This window comes from Rana temporaria, chromosome 9, assembly GCF_905171775.1.
Source record: "Rana temporaria chromosome 9, aRanTem1.1, whole genome shotgun sequence".
Taxonomy (NCBI): Eukaryota; Metazoa; Chordata; class Amphibia; order Anura; family Ranidae; genus Rana; species Rana temporaria.
In genome coordinates, this window is record NC_053497.1 from 40,949,318 (window position 1) to 40,974,557 (window position 25,240).

The 25,240-nt window shown below is 46.8% G+C and overlaps 1 protein-coding gene across 1 annotated transcript; it reads left to right on the plus strand.

Annotated features, from left to right (window-relative positions):
• Nucleotides 1-79: 79 nt before the first annotated feature.
• BCKDHA (branched chain keto acid dehydrogenase E1 subunit alpha) lies at nucleotides 80-25,148 on the plus strand. Its single transcript, XM_040323262.1, has 9 exons — nucleotides 80-189; nucleotides 11,118-11,294; nucleotides 12,203-12,289; nucleotides 12,780-12,888; nucleotides 12,982-13,143; nucleotides 17,014-17,220; nucleotides 21,842-21,983; nucleotides 22,065-22,236; nucleotides 24,643-25,148. Exons 1-9 carry the CDS (start codon nucleotides 121-123, stop codon nucleotides 24,811-24,813), a joined length of 1,296 nt encoding a protein of 431 aa, XP_040179196.1. The 5' UTR covers nucleotides 80-120; the 3' UTR covers nucleotides 24,814-25,148.
• Nucleotides 25,149-25,240: the final 92 nt, after the last annotated feature.

Genomic DNA, 25,240 nt, shown 5'->3' on the forward strand with positions numbered 1-25,240 from the left:
TTGTGAGCACCATGATGTGTACGGGGGGGATTCCTGTATGCTGAGCTTCTGAGGGAAAAATGTCTGTGTGGAGTCGGGGTCCTAAATGAGAGCGGGCAGGTCAGGGCAGTCTGAGGAAAGATGGCTGCGCTGAGGGCACTGCTGAGGATCCGGGCTCCGGCTGGATGGAGGGGGATGGTGGGCAGACAGGTGAGAGGGGCTGGGTATGGGCTGTATATAGGGGTGGGGGGTGTATATAATGAAGATATTGGAGGGGTCTGTATGTAGGGATGACCATACACCATCCAGTCTCCTCTACAGCCCCCTCCAGCTATGGAGTGTATTGTATGGGGACATTGGGCCAGCTTGGCACGGTATAAGTATGAAGATTCCATATATCTGAGGGGAAGGTGACAATGGGTGTAGTTGTCGGTGCAACGACTATGATGGTCGCTGTCTTCTGGTCCTGTGCTGAGCGGGCCACTCTCCTCTGGGGTCACTATGTGTCGGAAATTGCTGTAGTAGTGCCCACGCTGCCTGCTGGGCCACCGCACCAAGCCAGCCACCCCCGGGGTCACTATGTGGCAGGAATGAACGTAGTAGCGCCCACGCTGCCTTCCGGGCCCCCGCACCAAGCCAGCCACCCCCTGGGGTCACTGTGTGGCAGGAATCAACGTAGTAGCGCCCACGCTGCCTTCCGGGCCCCACACCAAGCCAGCCACCCCTTGGGGTCACTAAGTGACAGGAATCACTGTAGAAGCGCCAATGCTGTCCTCTGGGACCCCACACCAAGCCAGCCAACCCCTAGGGACACTATGCGGCAGGAATCAATGTAGTAGCGCCAACGCTGTCCTCCGAGCCCCCACACCAAGCCAGCCACCCCCTGGGGTCACTATGTGGCAGGAATCAACGTAGTAGTGCCCATGGTGCCTTCCGGGACTCCGCACCAAGCAAGCTACCCCCTGTGGTCACTATGTGGTAGTAACGCCAACATTATCCTCTAGGCCCCCTGCACCAAGCCAGTCACCCCCTGGGGTCACTATGTGGCAGAAATCAACGTAGTAGCACGGCACCCATGCTGCCTTCCGGGCCCCCACACCAAGCCTGTCACACCCTGGGATCACTATGCATTAGGAATCATTGTAGTAACGCCAACACTGTCCTCCAGGCTCCTGCATCAAACCAGCCACTCCCTGGAGACACTATGTGGTAGTAACGCCAACACTATCCTCTAGGCCCCCCGCACCAAGCCAGCCACCCCCTGGGGTCACTATGTGGCAGGAATCAATGTACTAGTGCCCACACTGCCTTCTGGGCCCCCACACCAAGCCAGCCACCCCCCTGGGGTCACTAAGCCTTGTGAATCCACAATGCCAACACTGTCCTCCAGGCTCCTGCATCACGTCAGCCACCCTCTGAGGACACTTTGTGGCAGGAATCACTGTAGTAACGCCAACACTGTCCTCTAGGCCCCCCGCACCAAACCTGCCACCCCCTGGGGTCACTATGCGACAGAAATCGCTGTAGTAGCACCAACGCTGCCTTCTGGGCCCCCACACCAAGCCAGCCACCCCCTGGGGTCACTATGCAGTAGAAATCAACGTAGTAGCGCCCATGCTGCCTTCCGGGCCCCCACACAAAGCCAGTCACCCCCCTGGGGTCACTATGCGGAAGGACAGCCACTCGCCACAGGACCTGGAACACAGCCACCACCATTGTAATCATACCAACTACTACAACGATTGTTAGCTTCCCCTTAGTACAACCTCCGTTCACAGAACGCCTTGTATCTTTCTCAATGAATGCAAGACATTTTTTGATTGGACAAGGTGGAGATTGTTACATCACCACCCCACCTCGTCCAATTGGAGAATACTGTATATTCATTGAGAATAGGGATGAGCTCAGACATATTTGAGTCCAAACCCTGCCTGAGCTATCCTGCCAAGAAGCTGTCAAAGTGGACAGCCAATCGTAGGTGGCGGAGGCATTTTCTGCAGCGGCACATATGCAAGGGATGTGTATACAGGCGTCTACAGGGAGGGGGTTGTCTTCACCGCCTCTGATTGGATGCCCACTTTGACAGCTTCATTTTCAATGAACATAAAGGCTCGGTTCACACTGCTGTGACCTATGGTGCGACTTCCTGGCGATTTGAGTACTACTTTGTCTTGTGCAGAGATAACGGCATACAGGAAGATGCCATGCACTGCCTGGGTAATCTTCCTGTAATGTCAGATCCAAATCGCATCAATGTAGATTAAAGTCTATGGGCACAAGTCAGATAGAAGTCACCTTGAAGTAGTATAGGAACCTTTTCTAAAGGCGGAGCCAGTTCAGTAGTGTTAATTAAGATCTCATTGACTAACGTGGGATTTCACATGTCATGCGACTTGGGGTCTCACAAGTCTGATCCCAAGTCACGGCAGTGTGACCCGAGCCAAAGGGTCCTCTAATCGGGCGAGATGGGGGTGGTGATGTCATGATCTCTACCTCATCCAATCATAGAATGTTCTGCGTTCATTGAGAAAGATGCAAGGTGTTCTGTGAATGGCAGCAGTGCCAAGCGGGTGACACCCTCCCCCCCCCCCCCCTGTGATCAGTGTACAGTGGGGCAGCTGCCAGCACCTGGGGGACAGCAGCCATCATTGTGGTAGATTACTACAATGATTCTCCGCTTCCACAGCTTTTCCAAACTGGGCCAATGTAAGGGCTGGTTTACACCTGCAGTTGGGGATGGTAAAAACATATTGGGGTTGATTTACTAAAACTAGAGAGTGCAAAATCTGGTGCAGCTGTGCATGGTAGCCAATCAGCTTAAGTGTGTTCAATTAAGCTTTGACAATAAAACCTGGAAGCTGATTGGTTTCTATGCAGGGCTGCACCGGATTTTTCACTCTCCAGTTTTAGTAAATCAACCCCCATGGTTGAGCTGAGCTGCATTTTTACCACCCCCCTCCCTCTAAAATGCAAAGGTCATGACGCTTTGTGGCAAAATGATCTCCCCATTGCATTGAGCAGGCTGTAATGTAAACCCCAACCCCCTGTACACTAAAGTGCAGCGCACAGCACGCAGTTGGTGCACCACAACACACATGCCATAGGGTTGTGGTGGCTGCGGTTTGAAAAGCCAGTCATAATTTTTTATTTATTTAAAAAAAAAATTCATCCATTGTGCTGAATGGGTTGCCTGAATGCAAAGCTATAATAATAGGGCCGCAACAAATGTGCAGTACTAAAACAAGGGCAGTGGGTGGGGGAAAGGGTGCGATTTAGGAGCTCACACAGGATGTTACAAGGAGGCAGAAAAACACAGTAAGGGACAAAGAAATGAAAAGTAGATTACGGGGAAATTAACCACTTCCCACCCAAGGACGTCATATGACGCCTTGGACTTTCGGTGGGGGATATCTGAATGATGGGTGCAGATACAGGCATCATTCAGATATCACTATTTTCAGCCGGCGGTTCTGTGCACCGTAAGAATGATCATAGCAGCAGTTCTGCCTCTTGATCATTTTTCTAGGTGACGGGAGCAGACATCCCCCCCCCCCCTCCCGCCGCCGAACTGGTGCTTCTCCGGGCTCTCCCGTGCCACCGGGGACCCGAGAAATGATCGGCCGTTGCCGGATGAGAAGCATATAGATTTCTGGTGACCAGATCTTTATGACCGTCGGAGGCCCGGGCACAACGTTATGACGTCACGCCCTGGTACCCGGAAGTAAACAAAGCCGCAATCACGGCTGGCAGCATGAGATCTGTGAATTTTTTTTCACAATCTCCTACTTTCCAGCCTGGAGGAGAAATGTGAGGTGTTATTAACCCCACATCTCTCCATAAAGAGGACCTGTCACAATATATTCCTATTACAAAGTATGTTTACATTCCTTGTAATAGGCATAAAAGTGATCAAAAATAAATAAATAAGTGAAATAAAAAATAATAATATTTAAAACGCCCCTGTCCCCGGTAGCTCGCACTCAGAGGAGAACATGCACCCAAGTCCTGCCCACATATGTAAACGCCGTTCTAACCATACATATGAAAAAAAAATACAAAAATATTGGGCTAACTTTACTGTATTGTTTTTTAATTCATGAAACTGTTGAAAAATTATTGCGCAAATACCGTGTGAGATAAAAAGCTGCAATGACCACCATTTGATTCCCTAGGGTGTCTGCTAAAATATATATATAATTTTTTTTTCTTTTGTCTAACAAAAAAAATGATGATTTTTGCATAATGTAGGAGAGAAGTGCCAGAATAGGCGCGGTATGGAAGTGGTTAAGTAGTAAAAGGGTTATTATTGGGGAATAATGATATTGTTTAGTGTCATTTTAAGAGCTCTGATTTTCTGATCAGTGTGGCCAATGAAGCAGAACATCTACAGGAAGCTATAAAACAAAATCACGCTGACAGATGCAGAATTGTCTTCTTTATTCCTGTACAAGCTCCATCCATGAACTCCTCCTATGGGAAGGGGATGTAAAGGGTGACACTGTGTATGTGTACAGCTGTCAGCAGCGTCCTGATAACAGGAAGGTCAGTTACTGCTAGAGGAGGCTCGCCTGCAACGCGAGTGCTGATTGGCTGATTCCCTAGGGGCGTAGGGAAGGCCGGTGTAACTGGTTCTGCCTCCTAGATAACAGAACAATGCTGCTTGTTGTGGCCTGGAGCATAGGAGACGACTCGTCTACATACACCACACATGCATTGCCTTCGAAATAACATTCTAGTGAATGCATGAGAAGTCATTTTATTTTATGTTGGTCATTTACATTCTGAAAGGGGAATAATTGTTTGCAGCTTCTCCAGCAGCCCATCGGCTTTATACATCTGAATACTGACTTTAACCACTTGGCGCCCAGGCCAGTTCTGCCACTTCGCTCCTACATGTAAAAATCATTATTTTTTTTGCTAGAAAATGACATAGAACCCCCAAACTCTATATTGATATGTTTTTTGAGACCCTAGAGCAGGGATCTGCAATTAGCGGACCTCCAGCTGTTGCAAAATTACAATTCCCATCATGCCTCTGCCTCTGGGTGTCATGCTTGTGGCTGTCAGAGTCTTGCTATGCCTCATGGGATTTGTAGTTCTGCAACAGCTGGAGGTCCGCTAATTGCATATCCCTGCCCTAGAGAATACAATGGCGGTCATTGCAACTTTTTATCTCGCACGGTATTTGCGCAGCATTTTTTTAATGTTTTTTTTGGGCAAATTTTTTTTTTTCATGCTTTAAAAAAAAAAAAAAATACAGTAAAGTTATGCCCCGTACACACGATAGGAAATTCCGAGAGCAAAAGTCCGATGTGAGCTTTTGAACGGAAATTCTGACCATGTGTATGCTCCATTGGACTTTTGCTGTCGGAATTTTCACCACGAAAAGATTGAGAGCCGGTTCTTAAATTTTCCGACAGAAAAAAATCCTATCGGAAAATCTGATCGTCTAGCAATTCCGATTTGAGAAAAATTCAGACGCATGCTCGGAAGCATTGAACTTTATTTTCCCGGCTAGTCGTAGTGTTGTACGTCACCGCGTTCTTGACGGTCAAAAGTTCTGAGAACTTTTGTGTGACTCTGTGTATGCAAGCCAAGCTTGAGCGGAATTCCGTCGGAAAACCATCCAATTTTTTTGCATAATGTGAAAGATAAAGTTACGTTGAGTAAATAGATACCTAATATGTCACGCTTCAAAATTGCACATGCTCGTGGAATGGCGCCAAACTTTGGTACTTAAAAATCCCCATAGGCGACGCTTTAATTTTTTTTACTGGTTACATGTTTTGAGTTACAGAGGAGATCTAAGGCTAGAATTATTGCTCTCACTCTAATGTTCGCAACGACGCCTCACGTGTGGTTTGAACACCGTTTTCATATGTGGGCGGGACTTACGTATGCGTTTGATTCTGCGTGCAACCACACGGGGACAGGGGCACTTTGAATTTTTTTTTGTATTGTTAATTTTACTTAAATGATTTTCTATTTTGACACTTAAAAAAATAAAAAAAAAATTTGATCACTTTTATTTCTATTACAGGGAATGTAAACATCCCTTGTAATAGGAATATGACACGACAGGTCCTCTTTACAGTGAGATATGGGGTCAATAAGACCCCACATCTCACCACTAGGCTGGGAAGCCTAAAATACAAAAATAAAAACGATCACCACTTCCCAGCCGAGGCGGCGCCGTTTTTTTGAATGCAGAGGCCAGGCGTGACATCATAACATAACATAGCGCCCGGCCTCCGACGATCATAGAGACTGGTGGAAATCTCTATGATCAGCATCCGTGGCCGGCGGATCCGTTCTCCGACTCACTGATCCAGGGCTGTGGAGTCGGAGTCGAGGGAAATTTTGGGTACCTGGAGTCGGAGTCGGCAAACAATGCACCGACTCCGACTAAATTTAGATTGGAATAAAAAAAAAAAGCAAGTTTAAATGTCCCAATTCACAAAAAGTTATAATTAATGACTTCTCTACTGTAAGAATAAAGACCAATGCATGCAGTGCCTCATGTAACCGCAATCTATGTAATGTAACTATACATCAGAGGTAATGTATATTAGAGGTCGACCGATATATCGGCCGGCCGATATATCGGGCCGATATTCAGTCATTTTGGAGAAATCGGCATCGGCCGATTATTATCCAAATGTGGCCGATATTTAGCAGATCTGCATCAGCAGAGTGTGGAGAAGGAAGGAGGAACATGGGGTTCCCCCTCCCTTCTCCACACTGTCTGCAGAGCAGTGCCGTGTGTGTGCACTGTGAAGGAGAATGGAGCTGTCGGACTGATGTCGGGGTGGGCGGGACCCGGGGTGGGCGGGACTCAGCTGTCCAACACCAGCCAATGGGATGAGATCATTGGCTGGATAGCTGCTGGGTCCCGCCCACCCCGGGTCCCGCCCACCTCCAACATCACGATGAATCTGAGCTCCTCTCTCTCTCTGCTCTCACAGTTTCACAGCACATAATGTAGCTGAATGTGTGAAACTCTCTCTTCATACAGTTTCACAACTGCTGCAGAGAGAAAGAGGAGCTCAGATTCGTTGCGATGTTGAAGGTGGGCGGGACTCAGCAGCTATCCAGCCAATGATCTCATCCCATTGGCTGGTGGACAGCTGAGCCCCACCCAACCCGGGTCCCGCCCACCTTCAACATCGCAATGAATCTGAGCTCCTCTTTCTGCTCTCTGCAGCACCATGTGAAACTGTATAGAGAGTTTCACACATTATCCGCTACATTATGTGCTGTGAAACCTGCCAGTGCCATCTGCTAATGCCAACCAGCCAGTGCCACCTGCCAATGCCATGCCAACTAGTGCCACCTGCCAATGCCATCCAGTGCCATCTGTTAATGCCATCCAGTGCCACCTGCCAGTGGCAACGCCATCCAGTGCCACCTGCCAGTGGCAACGCCATCCAGTGCCACCTGCTAATGCCATCTAGTGCCATCCAGTGCCACCTGCCAATGCCATCTAGTGCCATCCAGTGCCACCTGCCAATGCCACCCAGTGCCATCTGCTAGTGCCAACTAGTGCCACCTGCCAATTAGTGCCACCTGCCAGTGCCATCTGCCAGTGCTAACTATTGCCAATTAGTGCCACCTGCCAGTAGCATCCAGTGCCACCTGCCAATGCCATCCAGTGCCACCTGCCAATGCCATGCCAACTAGTGCCACCTGCCAATGCCATCCAGTGCCATCTGTTAATGCCATCCAGTGCCACCTGTCAATGCCATCCAGTGCCACCTGCCAGTGGCAACGCCATCCAGTGCCACCTGCCAGTGGCAACGCCATCCAGTGCCACCTGCCAGTGGCAACGCCATCCAGTGCCACCTGCTAATGCCATCTAGTGCCATCCAGTGCCACCTGCCAATGCCATCCAGTGCCACCTGCCAATGCCATCCAGTGCCACCTGCCAAGGCCATCCAGTGCCACCTGCTAATGCCATCTAGTGCCATCCAGTGCCACCTGCCAATGCCATCCAGTGCAACCTGCCAATGTCACCCAGTGCCATCTGCTAGTGCCAACTAGTGCCACCTGCCAAGGCCATCCAGTGCCACCTGCCAATTAGTGCCACCTGCCAGTGCCATCTGCCAGTGCTAACTATTGCCAATTAGTGCCACCTGCCAGTAGCATCCAGTGCCACCTGCCAATGCCATCCAGTGCCACCTGCCAATGCCATGCCAACTAGTGCCACCTGCCAATCAGTGCCATCTGCTTTTGCCAATTGGGTCCATCCAGTGCAATCTGCCAGTGCCAATTAGCGTGCCAACTAGTGCCACCTGCCAAGGCCATCCAGTGGCACCTGCCAATTAGTGCCACCTGCCAAAAAATAAAAATCGGCCTAAAATATCGGCCGCAAAAATCGGCATCATATATCGGCCATCGGCCGCCCCAAATTCTAAATATCGGCATCGGTATCGGCCAGAGAAAAACCCATATCGGTCGACCTCTAATGTATATACTGTATTTATCGGCGTATACCGCACACTTTTTTCCCCTTAAAATAAGGGGAAAATCGTGGGTGCGCGATATACGCCGATACCCACTTCCCGCGCTCAGTTTGAATGCCTGCGCCGACATATACCGAGCGAAGCCGAGCCTGGCCGAATGTAGCCGAGTGTACTGCACTCGGTATATGTCGGCGCAGGCATTCAAACTTTGAATGCAGAGACAATTCTCTTCCTTAGAACTCTACATTGAATTGATTTGCATTTGCTAAGCCTATAACTACATTTCAAGATTAATATAAACCATTTCTAGGTTTTACAGATTTTGTTTTTGGTTCATTATAGATAAGCTTTGTTTTTGTTCTAAAACAACCAAATAATGTGGTTTGTATTTTTGAACTGGTAAAGATCCTGTTCCTGATGTTTATGCCTGCTGCTACTATCCAGCCACTTGATTGATTAATATTTTTTTTTTTTTTATAAAACTTTGTTTTCATTGTGTTTGTCTTTTGCTTAAACTGTGCAATACAGTAGACTGTTGGCTTCCCAGCCAGTAGTCCTGTGGTAGGTTGCGTTTCTTTCCCTCAAGGAATGTATAAAATACATTCGCATATTAATACAGAGGAGTCGGAGTCGGGGAGTCGGAGTTGGAGTCGGAAGTACATAAAACTGAGGAGTCGGAACATTTATCTACCGACTCCACAGCCCTGCACTGATCACAGTGGTGAGTCGGTAGAAGCACCGGAGGGGGGGGGGCAGAATGACGTACCCTTTCGCTGCCCGTAAGAACGTTCAAGCGGCGGAACAACTGCTATGATTGTTCTTGTGGCGTAGGGGATCGCCGGCTGAAAATGCCGATATCTGAATGATGCCTGTAGCGGCATCATTCAGATATAGCCCCACAAAGCCTAGGACGTCATATGACGGCCTCTGGGCGCCAAGTGGTTAACAGAGACCGGCTGAGATACGAACCCTGTATGGACAGGCTGAATGTACCCAAGTTAATCCATTGATCGACTTTGGTAAAACCAGCATGTTGGCATTTCGGCACGTGATTATTGCCAGCGGCTATACCTGCTAGCAATAATCACTATGTTCCCCCAGCCGGGGGCTTCCTGCAAAAGGGCCCCCCCCCATCAACACAGATGGAGGGATTCCCCCATCAAGTCATGGTTGCAGGAAACCAAAGCTTTCTATCTAATGTATGACTTGTCTTCGTTACTACTGCACCAATGTAATAGAGATAATTCCTGGAGTTCAACTTTAACCGTTTTCTGACCTCCATACATAGATATACATCCTGTTAGCTGCAGCCATGATCTTGATGCACTCGGATCACTTTTTCTAAACGGCTGATTGGTGGCTGTAAAACAAAACAAAAAAACAGTACTCAGAAGGGCCACCCCGCCTCTGACCCCTTACGTTGGTTCCAAGGTTTTTTAGTTTCCACTGGGATTGCTTTACACAGAGGAGATGGAGGAAATCAATTCCCTAATCTCCGCTGTGATTAAAGTGGAGCTCTAGTCTGTAAAAAATATGTCAGCAGCTACAAATACTGGAGCTGCTGATTTTTAATATATGGACACTTAGCTGTCCAGGGATCCCGAGATGTCGGCACCCCCGATCAGTCGGTGTCGGGTTCTGGCGCCGGTGATCTGCCGATATGGTTTCTCCTATCGATATGGTTCCCCTCTTGACTGCGCAGGTGCAATCCGAGCCGACGGAAATCACCGAACCTGATCAGCTGTAGCAAGAGGTCCAGGGCAACGTGGAATTTGCTGTAAGTGGCCAGTCGGCCTCATGTCCTCGCTTTGCTTGGACGGCTCGCTTGGCCTCCTGGCTCTTTTTTTTTTTAACATCCTCCAATCCACGGGGATGTTAAGGAATGAGCCTGGATGCCGCCCGAGGTTCGGACATTTCCGTGGGCTTCGTCTGCGCCTGTGCAGTCAAGCAGAGAACCATCTCGATGGGGGAACTAGATCGACAAGACACCGGCATTGTAAGTAAAGAAACCCAGCAGTGAAGCCATTTTCCTACTGCACATGCACGAGTCTCCCTGCGCTTTCTGAATGGTCCCATCGTCTCGTAGGACCTGTGTGTGTCCCAGAAGGCAGCAGGGGGAAGGAGGGGCCCGGAAATGTCTTAGATCGACGATCTTACCTGGAAGTGGGAGTGGGTACCTGTCAAAAACCAGGTACCCCCCCCCCCCCCAATATGGGAGGGAAGGGGGTGGGAACAAGAGGAGCTTCCCATTTTAGGTGGAGCTCCGCTTTAATGAATCTTGCCGTTTCAGAGCTGTCAGCCAGGGAAGCCACTAATCAAGCATGACCTGTGCTTCATTAGCTGCTTTGGAGGGCGGGGTAGATATTGAGATCTAATAGATCCCTGATGTCTCCATAAGGAATACCTGTCACTGGCCAAAGCTATCACATTGCTACCCCCTTGTGATAGCAATAAAGTTCAATACAAATAAGAAATGGAACAAAGTAAATAAAAATTAAAGCGCCCTTGCGCATAAGTCTGGCGGGCGTATGTAAACGGCAATGGCAGCACACAGGAGGTATCCCCGTGAGCATTGGTGTGTTTTTTTATGGTTGCCTCTGTATTGGGTAAATGTAAACCTTGTTGTTCCTTTTAGCATTTTGAAATCTTTATCTCTATTGTACTTTGTCTTCCCAGGCTACTCGCCCCCTCAGTGAATTCACATCTCTGGAGGAAAAGCCGCAGTTCCCGGGAGCCTCAGCTGTGTTTATGGACTCTCTGGAGTTTATCCAGCCCAATGTCATCTCTGGGATTCCGGTGTATCGGGTGATGGACCGTCAGGGGCAGATTCTCAACGCCAGTGAAGACCCCAATGTATGTGCCAGTTTGTGTGCTTGGATGAGATTGCTTTTCGTTACTAGGGAGGATCTGTCATCTCTGAATAACAGCTCAGTACACTTATATCAAAGCAGACATTTGTATTGGCCCTTTTTACATGTTTTAGACCATAGAATCCTGGCGACTTGGCTTGGAAGGTGAAGTCCCCAGCTCTTCCTTGTGTGAGCTGGCACCATCTGGTGGTGGCCGTTGGTATTACAAGTTAAGCATTACAAGTTAAACAGCAATTCTAATGTCATTTTTCACTATTTTCACTGCCATCTTCTTCCCTCTAATTAGAACCCTTAAACATTATATATATTTTTTATCCTAACACCCTAGAGAATAAAATGGCGATCGTTGCAATACTTTCTGTCACGCCGTATTTGCGCAGCGGTCTTACAAGCGCACTTTTTTGGGAAAAAATTACACTTTTTTTAATTAAAAAATAAGACAACAGTAAAGTTATCCCCATTTTTTTTTATATTATGAAAGATAATGTTACGCCGAGTAAATTCATACCCAACATGTCACGCTTCAAAATTGCTTCCGCTCGTGGAATGCCGACAAACTTTTACCCTTTAAAATCTTCATAGGCGACGTTTAAAAAAATCTACAGGTTGCATGTTTTGAGTTACAGAGGAGGTCTAGGGCTAGAATTATTGCTCTTGCTCTACCAATCGCGGCGATACCTCACATGTGTGGTTTGAACACCGTTTACATATGCGGGCGCTACTCACGTATGTGTTTCGCTTCTGCGCGCAAGCTCGTCGGGACAGGGCACGTTTTCTGGCTCCTAACTTTTTTAGCTGGCTCCTAGATTCCAAGCAAATTTGTCAAACCCTGCTTTAAGGAGTACATTTTAAGAAGTAACCAGTTACAATGTGTTTTCTTATTTCTTCCAGATCCCTAAGGAGCAAGTACTTAAGTTCTACCACACTATGACCCTACTTAACACTATGGATAGGATCCTCTATGAGTCTCAAAGACAGGTACGTAATTCTTTAGCTTGCATTGGGTGGGGAAGACCATACCATAGCTACCTTTTATAGCTGCCTTGTGAGGGTGTTACCCTGCAGTGGGAGGGACAAACCCCATATCTCATGGTTCCCCTCTATGTGATCCTGCAATGGTTGGAACAGATTTCCAGTCTCCCTTTTGTACATTGCAATGGTAGACCGTATTTTTCATAGTTCTCTCCTGTCTGTCTCACCCTGCACAGGCAGCCGTCCGCACAGACCCTGACTTCCTGTTGCATGACGGTGAATAGAATGGGTAAAAGATGGCTTCTGCTCTTGTTCTTCACCTGTAGAGAACTCCTCAGAGGCATTTCACCCTTTTTGGGGCTTAACCATACTGGCTTCTGTCTGTGTCACCCTGCAGTGACAGGTACAGACTCCATGTCTGCTAGCTCCCTTCCATCCGTGCCACCCTGTTGTAGAAATACTTGTACTGGTGAAAGTAAGATTTCTTATGTTCTAGGGAAGAATTTCATTCTACATGACAAATTATGGCGAGGAGGGAACACATGTGGGAAGTGCAGCAGCTCTTGATGACACAGACTTGGTATTTGGACAGTATCGAGAGGCAGGTGAGCTGCAATTTTTTTTTAAATATTAAATTAAAACGTATAACGTGTTTTTTTTTTTTCTTGTAACCAGTTTTCCTGTATGTTTCTTTCTAGGAGTCCTGATGTACAGGGGCTATCCTTTGGATCTTTTCATGGCACAGTGTTATGCTAATGCCTTAGACACTGGCAAGGGGCGACAAATGCCTGTACATTATGGCTGTAAAGAACGGAATTTTGTTACCATCTCTTCTCCATTAGCAACACAGATACCACAAGGTATATTTAAGTGGAAGAAAATGCTTTCTTTTAATTAACTTCATGCAATCAGTTTCAACCGTATACATATGTTTAAAAGATGTTTGTTTCCACCTCTTTTCTTTAACCTCTTCCCACCGGCCGTACGCATATATGCGGCCTAAATGCAAACATTTCGGGGCAGATCCACATACATCTGCGTGGGCGCAGCGTATGTGAGATACGCTACGCCGCTGTAACTTACTTTTCTATTCTTTGAATCCTGAAAGAATTTGCGCCGTAAGTTACGGCGGCGTAGGGTATCTCTCGCGGCGTAAGGGCGCGGAATTCAAATGCGGCGAGTAGGGGGCGTGTTTCATTTAAATGAAGCGCGTCCCCGCGCCGAACGAACTGCGCAAATGACGTCGCAAGGACATCCTTGTTTTCGACGTGAACGTAAATGGCGTCCAGCCCCATTTACAGACGACTTACGCAAACAACGTAAAATTTTCAAAATTATACGTGGGAACGACGGCCATACTTAACATTGAGTACGCCACCAGATAGCAGCTTTAACTATACGCCGAAAAAAGCCGAACGGAAAGCGGCGACAGCCGCTCGTACGTTCGTGGATCGTCGGAAATAGCTAATTTGCATACTCTACGCGGATTACGACGGGAACGCCACCTAGCGGACGTCGAAAAATTGCATCTAAGATCCGAAGACGTACGCCTGTCGGATTACACCCAGATGCCGTCGTATCTTGTTTTGAGGATTCAAAACAAAGATACGACGCGTGAATTTTGAAATTACGCCGGCGTATCAATAGATACGCCGGCTTACTTTCTTTGTGGATCTACCCCTTCCTTGCTAGGAGTGCACAGTTGCTGACCAAGTTCGGAAAGCTTCCGATACATACTTGTGATCGGGAGCTTTCCAGTCATGTGACCACTGTGACAGCCAGTCAGCACGGTCACGCGACCCAAATGTCCGCCTCTGCGGCATCAGAAAGGGGTTAAAAAAAACTTGACACATGACCGCAAGTTTATACAGGTAAGGCAGCTTGTGAGCTTAACTGTTTCCTTCTAGTGGCATGATTTTTAGATACGAAGTGCCTGATTGGTGGGTATGAACATGGAGGGCTCGATGGTGCTGGGCAGTACAGGATGGGGGCAAGGCTGAGAGGAGCTATGGTGTGCTGCTTAGGCTGACCATAAATTATACAATTTTCCTTTAGATTTACCAAAACCATATAACCGTGTTTCCCCGAAAGTAATTTTCAGGGGATGTCTTATTTATTTACGGTATTTTACCAGTACGAGCGAGAGGTTTGGCATTATCGAACCTACAGTGTTACTACCTGGCATCCCAGCTGATGCTTGTACACTGGTGGGGCTTTCCACAACTGGATATCGCCTCGGTGGCCACTCAGGCAGCCCAGGTCCACTCATACAAAGCACTGATTAATGTACTTTACAGAAATGGCCCATACCCGGAGCAGGCATATTGAAACTCTCATATAAAATATTTCATATGTGTAATGCTAGAGTAGGAGGCACTAGCCTCACAGCCTCCCCAAACGCTCTGCTGTGGCATAACCCTCAGCTCAGAGAGATAGCCAAGATCCCAGATGGAGCATGCTGGGCGACCTATGGAGTCAAATATGCCCATCAGTTAGTTAGGGATGGGATCTTTAGATCTTTCACAGACCTAAAGACCGAAATATGAGATACCAAATACATTCATCTTTCGATACCTTCAGCTTCGTCATGCAGCTACAGCGCAGTTCAGTGGGGGGGAGGTGCCGCTTTCCTCTTCCAGTATGGAAAAATGAATAGCTGATGAGGATCACTCGAAATTGATCTCAAAATATTATTTTACACTGCTGACATCCTCTTCCCCCAGAATGGAGAGGGTGGCCACACAGTGGAAGGTTGATATATACTGTGCCTCACGGAGGAGTCCTGGTCTGAGGCTCTGCATACACTGGGACCCTCGATGATCTCAGCCAGAGACAAGCTGATACAGTTCAATTACCTTCATAGAATATATTATACCCCCAAGCGCCTACATAAAATGGGTAAACAGGAGTCACCAGAATGCCCTCGTTGTCAGGTACTAGTGGGAGACTTCTTCCATATGGTATGGCAGGTGGAGAGATTTTTTAAAGCGGTCCTGAAATATTTGGAGGATACCCTTAAACTTCCAAACATCTATTCTCCAGCCAGATGTCTTTTAGGAGACTTGGAGGAAGAAGAGATATCAAACTCGAAGAAGACCCCTTTAAAAAATAGTAATTTGTTATGCTAAAAAAGCACTGGTCCTTAGATGGAGGAACCGACCCCTTGGGTGCCCCCATGGCAAGCTGCTTGCTTTGGGGGCACTCGACAGGAGGAAGGGACCTGAGAAGAGGAGGATCGGGGCTGCTCTGTGCAAAAAGACTACAAAGAGCAGGTAAGTATAAAATGTTTGTTACTTTTAAAGAACATTTTTATTTACTTTAGTATTACTTTAACGGGGACACAGACGGCAATAAAAACTGATAGGGGGTGCTTTTAGTTATATTTTAAATCCAAAGCCAAAAACGTATTGTATATACAATATTTTTGACAGCTTGCTAATCATTAGATGTGGTGATTCCTTTAGTTTTTCTTTTAAGCTCCCCCCCCCCTTTTTTTCACCTGGTTATTTGGGCAGTAACACACCTCCTGTATTTGAGTGCCCCCATTCTGAATGAAGAAGCGCAGAGGCACCTTTTCAACAGCAGCTATGGTAATCTTGGGGGAGGGACAAGCAAATTTAGATACACTAACAAAATGAAGCTGATCATTATAAGCCTGTCAGTGGTAAATGGGTTTTCTATTTCCTCTAACTGCTACATCTGCAAGAGAGCTTGTTCTTTTGAAAAGCAACAGACTTGCTGGCTGGATCACCAGGTGAAAATAATGGAAAGAAAACCTTAAAAGGAAAAATAGTGCAGCCATTATATCCAAGACTCAGTAAGCTTCAAAATAATAAATGTTTGCTGTGGGGTTTAAAGCGGGAGTTCACCCATAAATGCTGTTTTTACCCTTAGATGGATGCTCATTTAGTCTAGGGGAATCGGCTAGTTGTTTTAAAATCCGAGCAGTACTTACCGTTGTAGAGAGCGATCTTCTCCGCCGCTTCCGGGTATGGGTCTTCGGGAGCGGGCGTTCCTTCTTGATTGACAGTCTTCCGAGAGGCTTCCGACGGTTGCATCCATCGCGTCACGAGTAGCCGAAAGAAGCCGAACGTCGGTGCGGCTCTATACTGCGCCTGCGCACCGACGTTCGGCTACTTTCGGAAAATCGTGACGCGATGGATGCGACCGTCGGAAGCCTCTCGGAAGACTTGTCACTCAAGAAGGAACGCCCAGTCCCGCAGCCCATACCTGGAAGCGGCGGAGAAGATCGCTCTCTACAGCGGTAAGTAATGCTCGGATTTTAAAACAACTAGCCGATTCCCCAAGACTAAATGAGCATACATCTAAGGGGAAAAACAGCATTTTACCGGTGAACCTCCGCTTTAATACTGCTGCTTTATTTATGCTCTTGCGTTGTTCACTGAACAAACTGGAAGTGGGCCAGCAACAAAGGAAGCTGCAATGCTGATCCAGGAAATATATATATGTGTGTCTTGGCTGCTTGTGCAGTGTGGCAGAGGTGTGAAAATAGCAAGTTTGGTTGAACCGATTTACTTATTCATTGGCTAGTAAATGTGCACATAAATGTATGTCGGATGTATATTTAGCAGCTTTTTGAGTTTTAAGACCTGTCCCCCCCCCTTCATAATTTTTGTTGTTGCCATCATTCTGTACAGCACATAATACTAGCTTTCCTGATGTACATATATTTACATAGTATATATTAATTTCCTATGATTTCCTTATAGCCGTGGGTGCAGCGTATGCCATAAAACGTGAAAATGTAGATCGTGCCGTCATTTGTTACTTCGGGGAAGGTGCGGCAAGTGAAGGAGACGCCCATGCTGCATTTAACTTTGCTGCCACGTTGGAGTGTCCAGTGATCTTCTTCTGTAGGAATAATGGATACGCCATATCCACCCCGACCTCTGAGCAGTACCGCGGGGACGGCATTGGTGAGTCTTGCATGTGGACCACACTGTACACTTGGGTCAGAATCGGATATTACATGTATTCATTAACTTTATTTGATGGTTACATTTTCTGGTTGTTGTGATGTTGATCTTATGGGGACAATTCACCAAGAGATAAATACTGCATGTATTTTTGAGTTAAAAGAACACATGCAGTAATTATCTCAAAAGTAGTAAATTCATATTATTGTGATATATATCACTTAAATTTTGTGTTTTTATTTTTGCCATTACCCCCCCCCCCCCCCCCCCCCCCCCCCGGTTTAATACAAACTGGCCAACATTCGGCCCGTGGGTACTGTACCTGGTCTGAAAGAAGTCGGCCAGCTTCTGTCGATGTGGCATGACCCATATAGATCTGCCGATCAGCGAGTGTTCTGGCAGGAGGGCCGTCCCCCTGTGGGAACACAATGACGCAGCAGGGGAGATCACTGTACTAACTTTGCATAGTTAGAACAGCAGCTCCTCCAGAGCTGCCAAATTTTTTTTTTTTTTTTAGCTCTGCTGGGTAAAAAGAAAAAAAACTCATTAGTGTGTACTAGGCTTAACCACTTTGCGCCCAAGGTATGTCATATGACGTCCTGGACTTTCAGTGGGGATATCTGAATGATGGGTGCAGCTACAGGCACCATTCAGATATCCATCTTTTCAGCCGGCGATACTGTGCACCATAAGAACGATCATAGCTACAGTTCCACCACTTGATTGTTATTATAGGCGACAGGAGGGGACGCCGTCCCCCCTCCCGCCGCCATCTGGTTCCTTTCTTCGGGCTCTCCCGTGCCATCGGGGACCCGGAGAAACGATATGCCGGCGCCAGATGGGAAGCATAGCGATGACCAGATGGTCACCAGTCATCTCTGTGACCGTTGGCGGCCCGGGCGCGACGTTACGCACGGGTACACGGAAGTAAACAAAGCCACAATCGCGGCTGTCGGCATGAAATTGGTGATTTTTTTTTTTTTCAAAATCTCATGCTTTCCAGCCTGGAGGAGAGATGGTGGGGTCTTATTGACCCCGCATCTCTCCATAAAGAGGACCTGTCACACACTATTCCTATTACAGGGGATGTTTACATTCCTTGTAATAGGAATAAAAGTGATCAAAAAAAATGTAAAAAGTGTAAAAAAATTTTTTATAATAAGTAAAATTAAAAAATGTTTAATAATAAAAAAAAACGCCTCTGTCTCCAGTAGCTTGCACTCAGAAGTGAACACAAACGTAAGTCCCACCCACACATGTAAACGCCGTTCATACCACACATGTGAGATATCGCTGCGTACGTTAGAGCGTCGGCAACAATTATAGCACTAGACCTCCTCTGTAACTCTAAACTGTCAAAAAAAAAGCGTCGCCTATGGAGATTTTCAAGTTTTGCGCCATTCCATGAGTGTGCACAATTTTAAAGCTTGACATGTTGGGTATCTATTTACTCGGCATAATGTCATCTTTCACATTGTACAAAAAAAGTGGGCTAACTTTACTGTTTGGTTATTTTTTAATTATTGAAACTTTTTTTTTTTTTTTTAAAGGCGTTTGAAAAATGATTGCGCAAATACCGTGTGAGATAAAAAGTTGCAATGACCGCCATTTTATTCCCTAGGGTGTCTGTTAAAAAAACATATATAGTGTTTGGGCTTCTGAGTAATTTTCTAGCAAAAAAAAATATATTTTTGCATGTAGGAGAGGAGTGCCAGAATAAGGTAAGGAAGGGGTTACAGTAGATGTAAACCCTTGCATATACCCAGTGAAGGGAATAGCCTCAAATGATACACAGAGATGCACAGAGATGAAACAAATCCTCCTACATAAGTTTTACATGTACTGTATATCTGCTCTTTCCCTTTCTAAACTGCTGTTATCTCGTGTTGGAGAACTAGTTAGAAGCTGATAAGAGGAATAGAGCAGCAGAGAGACACCACACTTATAGCTTTGGAGAGAGATAAGAAAACACTGTAGATATATGTGCTTAGGTCGAATTTCATGAATGAGGTTTGCATTTAAAAATAACAAACATGTTTTTATACTTACCTGCTGTGTGTAGTGGTTTTGCACAGAGCAGCCCCGATCCTCATCTTCTTGGGTCTCTCGCTGATGCTCCTGGCCCCTCCCTCCTGCTGAGTGCCCCCACTCTCACTCTGGGGTTTCTTTTTTTAATTCTTTTACCTTTTCTGCTGGGTCGCCCTTAGAAAACGTTCACCCAGTTATTGCAGACACCCCCTTCATGATGCACTGCAGCGCATACACAGTGTGGTGTAGATTGCCTTGAAGCCTTCTGAGATACAGAATGTGAGCATCCCAGGCGACTTCAGGCAGAAAGGCTAGGTGAAAAAGTCAGAAGCAAAGTGTGCATTCCAAGATAAAAGTGCAGTGAGGTGTATGTTAGAGCTGGGTGATTTTCCAAAAAAATAAATAAAACTTGATTCATGATTCAAATATTGTTTTTTTGTTTTGTATTTTTTATTTATTTTTTTATGGACACCGTGCCGGTCCTGAGGAGCTGCGTGCAGGAGCTTTTAGGCGAGGTCGCGGCTTCGGCCTAGTCCACGGCGTCCAGCCTCGCAGACTAGGCCGAAGCCGTAAAAACTCCTGCCCCCGCAGCTCCTCAAGACCAGTGCGGTGAAAAAATAAAATCTAGAAAATTGATTTGCTGAAAATCTGAATCGATTTGACCTCTCAACTCGATTCTAGATTCAAATCAAATTTTTCCCCAGCCCTAGTGTATGTGTTAACCAAGCATTACCTGGTCTGCAGTGTTTTGCACCGACTCTGAGGCCCCGTACACACGACCGAGTTTCTCGGCAGAATTCAGCCAGAAACTCGGTCGGAGCTAGATTCTGCCGAGAAACTCGGTCGTGTGTACACTTTTCAGCGAGGAACCCGTCGAGCCGAAAAGAGAACATGTTCTCTATTTCCTCGTTGCTGAATGAGGAAATTCGGCCCGCCGAGCTCCTCGGCGGCTTCCACACTGAACTCGACGAGGAACTCGATGTGTTTGGCACGTCGAGTTCCTCGGTCGTGTGTACGGGGCCTCAGAAGTAAGGATACTGGCAGGATAAGTCCATTGATAGCAGGACAGCCAGAATGATAAACTACTTGACCGGTATCCTGTGTGTCCCCTCCTCCCCCCTATTTTCTTCTATTCTCAATGTTGTTATTTAAGAATAGTGTACCTTAACCAGTTAGCAACCGCCCTATAGACGAAATACGTCTACAAGGCGGTTGCTTAACTCTGGGAGGGCGTCAATGTACGTCCTCCCAGAGTCGCGCTCCCGCACGCCCTGTGGGGCGCGCACACGGGAGTCTCCGTGACCGCCGGGTCCTCCGGACCCGGCTGATCACGGATCACGGTAAATCGCCGCTGATAGCGGCGATTTACCACGTGATCGCTCCGTCCAATGACGGAGCGATCACTAGTAAACAAACCGGCGTCATGTGATGACGCCGGTTCCTCCCTCTTCCTACCGAATGGTACAGTGTGAGAGAGGAGAGGGGAGAGAGCGGAAGCAGCAGCAGCTGCTGCTGCTGCTGCGGGCTGGATCTGTGACACATGTAGTCACAGATCCAGCCATCCATCCATCCCTCCCTGTGCAATACTCTGCAATGCCCCCATACTCTGCAATGCCCCCCTACTCTACAATGCCCCCATACTCTGCAATGCCCCCATACTCTGCAATGCCCCCATACTCTGCAATGCCCCAAAATACTCCGCAATGCCCCGCAATACTCCGCAATACTCCGCAATGCCCCGCAATGCCCCGCAATACCCCGCAATACCCCGCAATACCCCGCAATACTCCACAATACCCCGCAATACTCCGCAATACCCTGCAATACCACACAATACTCTACAATATCCCACAATACTCTACAATACCCCACAATACTCTACAATACCCCACAATACTCTACAATACCCCACAATACTCTACAATACCCCACAATACTCTACAATACCCCACAATACTCTACAATACCCCACAATACTCTACAATACCCCACAATACTCTACAATACCCCACAATACTCTACAATACCCCACAATACTCTACAATACCCCACAATACTCTACAATACCCCACAATACTCTACAATACCCCACAATACTCTACAATACCCCACAATACTCCGCAATACCCCACAATACTCCGCAATACCCTGCAACGTCGTCTATGGGGATTTTTAAGTAGCAAAGTTTGGCGCCATTCCACAAGCGTGTGCAATTTTGAAGGGTGACATGTTGGGTATCTATTTACTCGGCGTAACTTCATCTTTCACATTTAAGCAAAAGAATGAAGAAAAAATACTAAATGTGCCAAATTTTATAACAGAAACAAAGAAAAATTATTATTTTTTACAGAATTTTCAGTCTTTTTTCTCTTATAGCGCAAAAAATAAAAAACCCAACTGTGATTAAATACCACCAAAAGAAAGCTCTATTTGTGTGAAAAAAAGGACAAAAATTTCATTTGGGTACAGTGTTGTTTAACTGAGTAATTGTCATTCAAATTGTGAGAGCACCGAAAGCTGAAAATTGGTCTGGTTATTAAGGGGGTTTACGTGCCCAGTGGTCAAGTGGTTAAAGTTTATTCTATTATTGCAGCTGCCCGAGGACCTGGTTATGGAATCATGTCTATTCGAGTGGACGGAAATGATGTCTTCGCAGTGTACAATGCGACCAAAGAGGCAAGGCGCAGAGCAGTTGCAGAGAACCAGCCGTTCCTCATAGAGGCTATGACTTACAGGTAATTTAGGAATGTACTGGACATGTGGGAAGGATGGTTCCCCAGGGAACGGGACTGATCCTTATGCCATTGTTGTTAAAGGATCGGACATCACAGCACCAGCGATGACAGTTCTGCCTACCGGTCAGTGGATGAAGTCAACTACTGGGACAAACAGGATCACCCCATTTCTCGGCTTCGTCATTACATGGCACACAAGGGCTGGTGGGATGAGGATCAGGAGAAAATATGGAGGAAAAAGTCCCGCAAACTGGTGAGATGTTCTATATTAAGCATCACTAATTGGCGGACCCGGGTCACTGTCCCACCCAGACTGCCGGAATCCCACCATTTAGTAGCCGTTTTTTTCCTGGCGAGCTGGAGGTGGAACCGTTGTGGGTGGAGAGTGGGAGCAGAAGCTTGCGGAGTTAACTTATCAGGTTATCCAGCAGGTAATTGGTTGCTAGGATGCAGGGCAGTTCTAGCAACCAATTTGCTTGTTAATATGAAAAGTTAATTCGGGCTGCAGCTCCTACCTCCACCCTTTGTCCAGAGCTGTCCAGCCTCCAGCTCTCTGCTCTGCAGAACACATGTGCAAAGGTAAGAAGAGTGTGTGGGGGCAAAGCTGCACAGAGGTTGTGGTGTGAAGTGAGGGGCAGAGCTGCAGAGAGTATAAAGTGGGAGATGGCTTCTCCCGGTTGTTTTTAAGGTGGCAGACGGATATACCTGCTCTCGCTGATGATGATTGGGAGGAGGGTGTGCAGCAGTACCTCCCTCTCATGGTCTCCACAAGGGATTGGTTCATTTAGCTTAGGTTCCTTCATCCGGCCTACTACTCCCCAGAGTGCCTAGCCAGGATGTACCCTGATAAGATTGCCCTATGCCCTAAATGTGCCCTAGCAAAGAGCTCTTTCTTTCATGTTGTCTAGTCCTGTCCACATCTCCAATTTTTCTGGAAAGGGGTGGTGGCCGATATCAACTCTACAGGTAAGATTAGAGTCCCCTGTGACCCGCTGCCACTGCTGCTGGATATTGTGGACATGTTGGAGACAACACATGGAACACAGAATTTGTATTCTATGCTGCTTTCTATGCAAGGAAGGCGGTCCTCCTGAAATGGAATGACCCCACTCCCCCAACAGTGCAACAGTGGAGAGCCCTGGTGGACAAAGCCTTACCACTTTACAAATTAACCTACCTGGGATGTAACTGTCACAAGAAATTTTGACAAAATCTGGGCAGTGTGGATTCGGGGGAGGCGGCTCACTCTGGATTGAGGAACTGATATGACTGGTCGGGGTGTCACTACGACTTCACTAGTAGAGTGGACTCGACCCCCCACTGTCAGTATTGGCTTAGGAACTTGGGGCCAAATCCTCAAAAGAGATACGACGGAGTAACTGCTGTTACTCCGTCGTATCCCTGGTCCTAACTATGGAACTGATCCACAGAATCAGTTTTTCATAGTTAGGCAGAAGATCCGGCATGTGTAATTGAATTACACTGCCGGATCTTAGGATGCAGTACCGCATCCGCCGCTGGGGGCATTTCGTGTCGAAATGCCGCCTCGGGTATGCAAATTGGCACTTACGGAGATCCACGAAGCTTTTCTGCTTAGTTTTTTCTCCGTAAGTATTAAGTTGCATACGCAAAATTAGGGCTGCTTTTACATGGTGTAAAGTTAGTACACCATGTAAAAGCAGACCCTTCTGTCTAGCGACGCGTTTTTTTTTTCGAATTAGATTTTTTTTTTTCGCGCCGTATCTTTTTTTTTCCCGACACAACTTTATTGACCCGTCGCAATCCACAAAGCCCGACGTAACGTAATTTCGCGCTATGCACGTCGGGAAAATGACGTCACGAGCATGCGCAGTACGGCCGGCGCGGGAGTGCGCCTCATTTAAATGGGAATCACCCCCATGAAATGAGGAACGCCTTGCGCCGGCGGAATTTAAGTTACACGGCCAGAAATTTCTAGGTAAGTGCTTTGTGGATCGGGCACTTAGGAAGAAATTTTAAGGAAGTGTAACTTAAATTAGAAATTCGCCGTTACGCCGGGTCTTTGTGGATTTGGCCCTTGGTATTTACATGGGTTACCAGCTCTTTGGGCCTTCTCCCCTAATTCTATTTGATATAGCTCATCTCGGGTTTGGGCCCATACCTCTACTCTATTGAGCTTATGGGGGGTGCAACCCCCCATTCCCCCCTGTGCCTTTTATGTACTTTGCTCTATTGTTGATCCTTCTCTGTTACATGACGTGTGGATTTCTATTTCCCTGTTCATGACATCTAAAAACAATGTACCCCATTGGTTGAATGTACCCTGTGCTGTTAAAATATAATTTCTGTTGTTGTTGAGCTGCAGGGCATTAATTCAGGCCCAAAATCTGATACTTCCTTCTAACGGACCTCTCATGATCAGTGGCCAATAATTTGGTCACATGACTTGATGCCACGGAGCAGTCTTTTTTCAGGACATGTATTTCAGGAAAGGCAGGAGTCTTCTAGAAAAGGGATTGTTTCTTCACTATAGGCTGGCATGGCGATATGGTTGTAGTATTGGTGTCAGCGATATTTGGCTACTAATCAGGTGCCACTGGAGTATGGAGGCTTTTTTGCTGCAGAGTTTAGCATCTTTGCGTCCCTATACCCATGACAGCAATGCATTTTTCTTTTGTAGGTGATGGAATCTTTTGAAGAGGCTGAACGCAAACGTAAGCCCAAACTCGAGCACCTTTTCAGTGATGTCTATGCTGAGATGCCACAACATATAAAAAAACAGGAAGAGTCCCTGGCGAAACATCTGAAGTTGTATGGGGAGCATTACCCTCTGGACAGCTATGAGAAGTAACCGGATCATAGACATATCTGTATAATTACTGTTACAATAAGATTTCTGTTGGTAGCACAACACTCCGGACCATGTCACCTCCTCAGGGCTCCCCATTCCACCTGTTCATTTTTATGGAAATTGTATATATAGGTACATGGGGTGTGGACTGCTTTTAATATAATTGGGTATTTGGAGGTGGAGAGACTCCGAGCCGTGTCTGACAGTTGGAGAGAGAAGACCTGCTGCTCTGTGTAACCCATTGTACTGAAGAACTAATGGTGGAGGTGAAGTACTAATATCTAACGGTGGAGGAACTGTAAGAACGTTGCTGTGAATAAATGTCTTACAGTGCTTGTGTGTTCTTTGCTTTCAAGCCCAGCTCGGTTATTTTGTACAACACTCTAGTAAGTGCAAAGTTCACAACTGGTATATGGTATATATGTCA

Coding starts and splice junctions, on each gene's coding strand:
- BCKDHA (XM_040323262.1), top strand. CDS start 121: ATGGCTGCGCTGAGGGCACTGCTGAGGATCCGGGCTCCGGCTGGATGG. Junction 12,889..12,981: donor TGGACAGTATCGAGAGGCAG/GTGAGCTGCAAT, acceptor GTTTCTTTCTAG/GAGTCCTGATGTACAGGGGC. Junction 22,237..24,642: donor GGAAAAAGTCCCGCAAACTG/GTGAGATGTTCT, acceptor TTTCTTTTGTAG/GTGATGGAATCTTTTGAAGA.